General features: G+C 60.2%; 1 protein-coding gene across 1 annotated transcript in view; it reads left to right on the top strand.

Moving 5' to 3' along the window:
* Positions 1 to 3,998: 3,998 nt before the first annotated feature.
* Positions 3,999 to 9,307, top strand: part of LOC107182823 (receptor-type tyrosine-protein phosphatase N2-like) — a 132,579-nt gene continuing 127,270 nt past the window's right edge. Inside the window, exons 1-2 of the mRNA XM_015562794.1 lie at positions 3,999 to 4,054; positions 4,149 to 4,228. Coding sequence (XP_015418280.1) covers positions 3,999 to 4,054; positions 4,149 to 4,228 — 136 coding nt within the window. The remainder of the gene's footprint in view (positions 4,055 to 4,148; positions 4,229 to 9,307) is intronic.

Raw genomic sequence — 9,307 nt, 5'->3', positions numbered from 1 at the left:
ACTTGGCTCTGAGGCCACAGCTGGTGCAGAGCGTTTCCTGACCAGGAGGACAAAGCCCAGAAGGCAGGCACCTGCTGGAAGCCACCCAGGGCCCGGGCACACACCATAGCCTGGGGTTCGGTGTCCCCCCGGGCGAGCTGGCCACCTCCTCAGCCTCCCTGGCGGTTCTCGTGGGGACGCTGTGTCCGTCCCAGAGCTGGACAACTCCCAGGAGCTCTGGTGTGTGCACAGGGCCTGGCCTCCGTTCAGAGGCCGCCTGCCAAGTGGGGCCTCGCTCGGCTGTGGCCGGGGCTGGAGCAGAGCCTGGGGCGGGAGGGGCGGCCGAGGGCTTGGGCCAGATCACAGCTGCATCCCCTCGCAGGTGTTTGGAAAGGGAGCCATCGCTGAGCCCCACGGAAGGAGCCCCTGCGTTCAGAGCACACCTGGCACCTGCCCTGGCCTGCGGGGCTCACGCTCCTGCATCTTGTCTGTCCCCAGCGCGGGCAGGGCTACCGTGTGCGCAGGTGCCACCCTTCCTCCGGCCAGTGGCTTCGGATGCAGAGGCCACAGCAATGGCTCCTGACGACTCTCCGACTCCCCGAGGGAGACTCGTGTCCCACTCAGGGTGAGGGAGGCTGGGGTCCCTGCTGAGCGGACTCTGCTCTTCCCCAGCACAGGTCTGGGTCCCCTGGGACTGTATTTCCCTTGTTTAGTTAAGGGGTGTTTGTTTAATTAAGGGGTGTTAACGTAAAAAAACATTGAAACCTGTAAAGAATTTTTGTGAGTTTATTTGAGCCAAACTGTTGACATATGCCGGGAAGCAGAACCTCAACGAATTGAGATAGTGCTCCGGAGAATGGCAGGTTACATCCGTGTTTATACAGGAAATTCATTGGTGACAGGTTTACGGAGGTGGGATTAAGCGAAGCAGGGAAACCTCTGTGATAGGATAAAAAGTAAAATGATGGACACATAAGTAGGTGGGTGCAGGATCAATTAACATGATAATGAAGGAATTTGTAGTATCTGCCCTGGCGCCCAAAACATTTGCTTGTGCCCCAGGGGCTCCAGAAAAAGGGAAGTTACAAGTGACCCAGACATTTCAAGGGAATGTTATCTTAGAGGCAAAAAGGCAAATGGGCTCAGTAAGGATCAAAGTTTATCTTGTCAGTGAAGATACTGGCCTAGGACATAACTGCCCACCATCACTGCTTTTAGTTAAGGTTTAATTTCAGACCATCCTTTGTGGTTATTTTAGGTCTCTGAGTCTGCTAGGCTGCCACGCAGGCCTCCCCTGAGCTTGTCAGGTCAGCGTGTGGCCCCTTTCGTCCACAGGGGTGTGCTCCACTTCGGCTCAGAAGCAGCCAATATTAGGGGTGCTGTGTCCTCCCCTGCCCCCCCCACGTGAGTGAAGCAGCAGATGGAGTTGGGTCTGTGTATAGAGACAGGAGGGTCTTTCTGAGTTGCCATGGAGACCACACAGCTCTTGCCCACCTGCTGCCTCTCCAGGAGTTCCCATGGGGCTGTGGGGTTCCAGGGGCATTTCCAGGGGCAACGCCTCCACGTGTGGTTGGCGGCGGCTCCATCAGAATGACATTGGAGCCTCAGTGCCAATGTCAAGTGGGTTGGGGTGGGGTTTGGTGTCTGGGTCACCTGGTGCCAGAGGGGCCTTATGGGGCCCGGGGTCCACAGGGGCCAGAGTGGGGAGCGGCCATGTCTAGGGTGCACTGACGACAGCCTCCCGGGGCCCAGGGACTGCGAGCCGGCGCTCAGTTTGCCAACTGTTAACCACCGCTGTGGCTGTGCTGGCCTTGGGTCCCTGTGGGCTCCACGTGGGTTTGGCCGACCAGCAGCGGCCGTCCTCCTGCCACCCGGCAGCACTGGGGGGTCGTCTACTGGTGCCTGCGCGGCCTCGGATTCGGCTCGATGCTGTCGGGGAACGGACACGGCCCTGCTTTGTGCCGCTGGTCCCTTCTCCTGACCTGCAGGCCCGGGGGCCTGGGCCCCGCCGCCCTTGTGTTATTTACGGAGGAACTGGATCCGCAGGGAAACCTCCGGGGACGAGGCACAGGCGGTCCGTGTCTGCCTCCGAGAGCTCGCGCGGCTCTGCAGCGGCTCTCACGGGGCCAGGGTGTCCGGGTTGCTCCTGGCCTTGCCCTCTGGGTGGCTCAGGCACAGGTTTCACTCACGTAGCCAAGGGCTGGCACAGTGCCCCCCTCGCTGGGCACGGGGTTGGCTGACACGTGCCTGGCTTTCCTGGACGGAGCCCTGGCCAGTGTCAGGGACCCACTCGGCGACTGTGGAGGTGGCCGGGGTCTCCTTGTGGAGTAAGTGAAGCGAAGTCAATAGTGAGAAGAGGTGAATTCCCTGCACAGAACTGAGTGCCATGGGGCAGACCCTGGGTGTGGTGAGGGGTGAGCTGGCCCCAGGGGGCAGCAGGCAGCACACAGCGACACAGCCTCCAGGGCTGCCCAGCACGTGCCATCACTCTCACTCGATTCCTGTGTGGCCTCCACTAAGGACTGCCTGCCTCCTGCCCAGCCAGTCACACCCCCTCGCCCGAGCCACACACCCCGGGGCCACCCAGGCGTCCAGCCGGCTGGAGCAGATACCTACAAGCTGAGCCTTTGAGCCCTTCGCAAGCCTCGCCCCCTGGCTGCTGCACTGGGCACCGTGCTGGCCTCGGGTGGGGTTGCGGCTGGGCTGCTGTCCGGGTCACCCTGGCCAGTCTCCCCCTCTGGATGGCCCTTTGCTCGGGGACGGAGGCTGCCACCTGGTCTCAGACAGCGATGCCTGGAGGGCAGCTGGGCTAGACGCCCTCCACGGGCATTTACCTGTTGCTGGCGGCGATTTGTTAAAAGGTCAGAGCGCTTCCTATGGGGCCTCCCCTCTCTGGGGCCGGTGGGAACCACCAGGTGCTGGAAAATTCTCTCTCTGCTGCATTGAAGCTGACCCTCCGTCCCTTTCGTCCCTTTGGCCGAGGAGGGGGTGACATGACGCGATGCCTGCTGCTTTCTCTCCGGGAGGATGTGGCCACTTCCCAGACCCTTCACTTCTTGTTACTGCTCCTTTGACGTCTGAAAGTCCCTTTGAAACCTGAGGCAGGAAAAACACACAAACAATGTGAGGCGAGCATGCCGTGAGTCTCCAGTGCACTGCTGTCCATCTGTGGAGGCCGCGGGCGGTGGCCGGTGGCGAGGGGCTCCCGGCAGGAGGGAGGACCTGGCCTCCTAGGAGTGAATGGCCGACACGCCCCCCTTTTAGTCTAGTTGCTGAGTCCAAGTTTCCTCAGATTTAAATGGAGGACGCAGTGCCTCCCAAGGGCGGGAGAGTGAGCGCAGTGCGTGGTCGGTCATGTCCCACACTGGGCGCTGTGTGTGTCCTGAGCTGGAATCCGCCCCGGCCTCTCCCACCTTCTGGGAGAATCCTCTCGGCCAGACCCCGTGATGTGACCAAGTCTCCCGGGAAGCGGGAGGCTCCCCCCCAGGCCCAGGCTGGACCCGCTGGGCTCCCTGCTCCCAGGCCTCAGGCGGAGGCGGGCAGAGCCGTGGGGGAAGGAGCATGGAGTCTGGTGAGCGGCTCTCACTCACATTCACTGTCTGGCTGACCCTCCATGTCACTCTGCTGGATGAGGGTTAAGTACAGACACGTGGGGAGCTCAGCTATCCCAACTGTAAAAAATGTTTTTTTATTGATTTGAGAGGAAGGGCGGGGAGAGAGAAACATTGATTTGTTCCACTCATTGATGCTTTCATTGATTGATTCTTACATGTGCCCTGACCGGGATTGAACCCACAACCTTGGTGTATAGGGATGATGCTCTAACCAACGGAGCTACCCAGCCAGGGTCGGACATTATTTTTAATTGGCTATTCCTATGTTTAACAGGGGAGGGTGTGTGTGTGATAAATCAAACATTTAAGTATAAACTTACAAAGGGGGTGGTTCCCCCAAACGAAGCCGAGTGGACAATGAGAACGGCTCCTGGCTCCCGCGATGGAGGAGGTCGGAGCCGGGAAATGGCTTCATGGGGCCTTGGGCACCTGCAGCTTCGGGCCGTGGCCGTGCCAGCGAGGTGTGTGTGTGCTGGGGTGTGTGCTCCTGGGCAGGTCTGTGGGGGAAGGGAGCTGAGTGCCAGCCTCTCAGCCCTGCTCTGGCCTTGCTCCCAGCCCAGACACCCACTGGGATCGCTGCTCCCAGGCCTCAGGCGGAGGCGGGCAGAGCCGTGGGGGAAGGAGCATGGAGTCTGGTGAGTGGCGCTGTGTGTTGAGTGTTTCCATCCCACGTCCCGCGTGGGTCAGGGTTCAGGAACTGGAAGCAGAGCCACACACAAATGAATATGAAAAGACAAGAGATAATTGGAAATATTGGGGGACCAGACGGGCAAGTCCAACTCAAGGGGAAGGACTTCCTCCGGTGCTCAGGCCTCACCAAGCTTTTATTGATTCTGGGATGCACCCATAGCATAGCCCTTAGCAGGTGACCCCTGGCTAGCCCATCAGCAAGGATTTACATAATAATAAATGGGGGAGTAGTTTCAGCTACCACTGTCTGGACAAACAGAGGTGGCGCCTAGCTCCGACCTTTGCTAGGGCTTCAAAGGCACCCAGCCTTGGTGGTGGTGGGGGTGGGGGGGTGGTTCTCTGTCTATGCTTATCAGATAGTGAAGACAATAAATTGTTTCCCACAGCTGTGGTGTGAGGGACAGTGCCCGTGGGGGACAGTGCCCGTGGGGGACAGTGCCCATGGCCCACGGAGACAGTGCCCGTGGGGGACAGTTCCCGTGGGGGACAGTGCCCGTGGGGGACAGTGCCCATGGCCCACGGAGACAGTGCCCGTGGGGGACAGTTCCCGTGGGGGACAGTGCCCGTGGGGGACAGTGCCCGTGAAGGACAGTGCCTGCGGGGCACAGAGCCCACGGGGGACAGTGCCCATGAGGGACAGTGCCCGTGGGGGACAGTGCCCTTGGCCTGTGAGGGACAGTGCCCGTGGGGTCAGTGCCCGTGAGGGGACAGTGCCCGTGGGGGACAGTGCCTGTGAGGGACAGTGCCCGCGGGGGACAGTGCCCGCGGGGGACAGTGCCCGTGGGGAAGGGCTGTGCCCAGGCAGAGACCCCAGCCGGACGTCCTCACCTGACTGCCCTTGGCAAAGGCTTGGGCGGCTCAGGAGGAGGGGAGGCTGGTGTTCATGCGGAGGATCAGGTGAAGGACACGGGACCCAGCCCTGGGGGAGTGCCAGTCACTTCCTCGGTGCCGGCCCCCCTTGCGCGGCTGGTAGACACCGGGGCTCGCACACGCCTGCCTGTCCCCAAGGCAGAGACTGTGATTCCAAACGTTCTGCCATCTTGGCAGGAGTTAAAAATTTCTTCATTTTTATTTTTAGGTAATGCAGTCACCCATCCTGTCTTTTTGTCACGTGCCGGGCGTTTTCGTTACCATAGAAGGAACACACAGCCCCGAGCCCGAGCGCCATGCGGACGCAGGCCTGTTAGAGAGCTTTGTGAGACCCAACCAGCCGTGGGAGGCCGGCCTGTGCCTCCATCCCTGCCCTGTGGCCTCCGGCGTGAGGGCGCTGGCGTCTGGCCTTCCCTGCTGGGCTGTTAGCTGCTGGCTGGCAACCAGCAGAGTGGTTAGCAACACGTAGCAGCGCTGCATACAGCAGTGTGTAACCGGAGGCCGATGCACGACATCCATGCGAGGGCAGGCCTTCCTTCTCCAGCTGCGGGCACCGGCTTCCCCCGGCACCCGGCCCTGGGTTTCCCTCGCAGCCCCCGCTTCGTCCAGAAGGTTGTTGGGTCTAATTAGCATATTACCCTTTTATTATTATAGATACTTGACACACAGAGGGTAAATGAATATTAGAAGACGACAGAAAGATTTGCAGGATTCGGACAGATTGTGATCATTAGGCTGAGAAGGCAGGAGGGCTGGGGGCTGCTCTGCCGTCAGCTGGAGGGTGCCGTGGGCAGACCCTGCCTTGGCTGGTGGGTTCGCCCCCACCCCGCAGCAGCCCTGCAGAGCCCGGAGTCGCCCGCCCCCTGTGTGTGCGCTGCTCTTTGATGTCCCAGAGAAGAGTGAGAAATCAGTACTGAATATGAAAATAAGGGCGCTGGTTTCTTGGAACGTATGAAAAATCTAGAAAACAGACCCAGTTTTATTTTTTAAAGAATGTGACTGCAGCTACAGAGACACACTCTGTCCCCTGTTCTTCCTCAGGAATCTGTGCCTGTGAGTGATTAGATCTGAGCTGGCAGTTGTCAGTGAGGCTGTAATAAAGTGCAGCTGTGGTCTCGGGCATCCGCCAGGCTGTGTGCGATGCCCTGCTCACGCTGGGCCCTGCACACCCCCGTCCTGTGCCCTGCAGCCCTTCCTGGTTCTCACCCCTGGAACCCTGAGCGAGTATTTTGATTTTCTCCCATCCACCTGGCTGGCCCTTCGGAGAATTCACTGAAGCTCACGACTTGGTAGCCAGACTGCACAGAGCTTGTGAACTGGCAGCCAGACGTGGACCGAGCGTTTCTTCCTGGGAATCGAGGCAGGTTTTCGGTCCCGATGCTGTTCCCTGTGCGTGCCCACCTCGCGGGGCCCCGTGCCCCGTCTGTGGAAGTGCCGCTCATGCCCAGGACAGAAGGCGCTGAGAGGAGGGTGCCCGACCTTGGGTGGCAGGGCCTGGGCCGGGACGGGCAGGTGTCCACGGAGTCACTGTTGCCACGCGGCATTCGGACTTTCAGAAAACGCTGCCTGCTGCTGGCAGGCCAGACCCAGGGGCCGCCGGCTGTGGCAGCGGAGTTTTCAGAGCAGCAGCAACACCAGCCAACACCAGCCACTGCGCCCTCCGAGCGAGGACCTCCGATAACACGGGGCAGAGAGCCTGGGACCAGGAGCGCCCTGACACTCACTCTCACACGCGTGCTGCGCTCCCAGCAGGGGCAGAGGCACTGACTCACACGGAAGCCGGAGAGCAGGCTCCCACAGCCTCTCCTGGTCTTGCGTGGCCACGGGGTCAGGATCAGACCTGGATTCGAATCCCACCCGTGACTGGCTGTGCAGCCTCAGGCAGATCACTGAACCTCTCAGCCTCCGTGTCCTGTCCTCATCGGTAAGATGGGGGTCTCTGTCTGTTGTGAAGATGAAATAAGGGCATTTGTGGAAAGCCCCTTCATGGTCGGAACCCAGCCAGTGCCGGATGTCCGTGACCGACACTGAAGGGCCCGGGAGGGACCGGCCCAGGACACTCACTGTTTTCCCAGCGGAAGGAACACTGCGCGGATTTAAGGGTGGATGAGGTGTCAGTGGCAGCAGGTGTGTCCCCTCTGCTGGGAGGGGCCCCAGAGATGTCACTGCCCCAGGTCCCAGGGCTCAGGGTCACCTCTCCCCCCGATCCCCCCGCGAGGGGAGCCAGCCCCTGAGGGGAGGGGAGAGGCGGGTGGGGGAAGGGGGACCCTGCTGGGAAACCCTACCTTCTCCAGGCACCAGAACGAAGGACACCCAGCTGCCTCCAAGGCCCCTTTGCCAACAGGGCCTGAAGTCACACTCCCTCCTCAAGTGCACATTCCTCTTTCTACCACAGCTCTCTCATACCTGCACTCCTAGGCCGATCAGGCAGCGCCAGGCCAGTGGGCAGGAGACGCCATGGCCTGGCTGTGAGGATTCCCAGACCAATCCAGGCTGGACCCTCCCCAGCGGGTGGCTCAGCAGGGAGCTTCCCCAGGGGCCCGGGGCCCTGATACAGACAGACAGCGACAGGGATGGGCTCAGCCGGACAGACAAACAAGTGAGCTCTGCGGGACGACAGATGCGATGGCTTACCCTGAGCGGGAGCTGCCGTGTCTCATCCAGTGAGCTCACCCTCTTTCTCCAGAAGGCCCGCCCGCCCGCGCCTTCTCTCCCTCCCAGAGGCTGGAGCCCAGGGGACGAGCTCTCCAGGACACACGCTGGGGCCTGCCATCGAGACCGTGGGGGATGGGCTGGGGCTGGGCAGGTCCAGCCCACTCTCACGGGAGCAGCCCCGCAGGCGCTGAAAGGCCGCCGCGGCCCGTTGGGGGTAAACCCGTGTTAATGAAACATGCACAACCAGCATTACTGTGACTTGTTGCCTATCTTCGATGTGAATGAGATAGTGAATCCACACCTTAGCGCATTTCAGTGTAAATTTCATAAGATTCTCAGGCTCCTTTGAATTCATGGTCCTATTTTTTTTAATATATTTTATTGATTTTTTACAGAGAGGAAGGGAGAGAGACAGAGAGCTAGAAACATCGATGAGAGAGAAACATCGATCAGCTGCCTCCTGCACATCTCCTACTGGGGATGTGCCCACAACCCAGGTACATGCCCTTGACCGGAATCGAACCTGGGACCTTTCAGTCCGCAGGCCGACGCTCTATCCACTGAGCCAAACCGGTTTCGGCTCATGGTCCTATTTTTAGAGGAATTTGGAGAAACAGTTCCCTGGCTCATCACTCGTCTGCATCTCCGCAGTGTCTGGCCACGGGAGAGACCCGCACGGAGCATCCCTCTCCTGCGAACCTTCTGAGCCTGCAGTTTATTCTCTCAGAGCTGGACCTCCAGAGGGAGGCAGGTGCTCCCCGGCTGTGTCACAAGGACCGCCCTCGGCCCCCAGCTCAGGTTTGGGAGTGAGCCCTGTGGGTCCTGCGCTGGCCTCCCCACCAGCCCTGCAGGTTGGGGAGGGAGGAAGTGGGTTAGGAGGAGAGGAGTTGCTCAGCTGTGAAATGGCAATGAAATGCCAAGTTCACCGACTGAATTACGGGGTGATGTGCAGCACTGCACTCCGGGCACGCCCCGAGCTGGTGTCCAGGAATATCTGCCCGTGTCCTCTGTGGGGACCCGCTGTGTGGAAAGAGGCTTCGACAGCAGAGGGCGCAGCCCGTGGCCTCGCTGCGTGGGCATGGGGATTCGTCTCGGAGGAATTCTAGGACCTGCCACGCGTGACAGAGGCCGGTATAAAGCCATCACGCTGTTCGCGGAGGCGTCGGTGTGAATGTGCTCTCGCCGGCCACACGGGAGCCACGAAGCCAGGCCACCGCGCTTGCTCTCGGGAAGCTAGACCCTGATCGGGAACAGACAATGGAACCAGGAGCGACTTGAGACTGCCCGTGAGTGGATTTCCACAGACTGACAGCCCAGCAAGGAGGCAAGGCACTGGGAGAGAAACCACAGAAAATCAATGTTTATACTTTTGCTCTCAATTATTTGATAAACCAAAGAAGAGTCTAGAAACTTTCACAATGAGGTGCAGTTCCCAGACCTGGCTGCATGCTCTGTGGGGCAGCCTGCGGGGGGGCGGAACTGCCTGCACCAAGTCGGAC

The sequence above is a fragment of the Myotis davidii genome, unplaced genomic scaffold (genome assembly GCF_000327345.1).
Source record: "Myotis davidii unplaced genomic scaffold, ASM32734v1 scaffold1251, whole genome shotgun sequence".
NCBI lineage: Eukaryota > Metazoa > Chordata > Mammalia > Chiroptera > Vespertilionidae > Myotis > Myotis davidii.
Note: the sequence above shows the minus strand (reverse complement) of the source record. Positions and strands in the feature narration are given on the sequence as shown.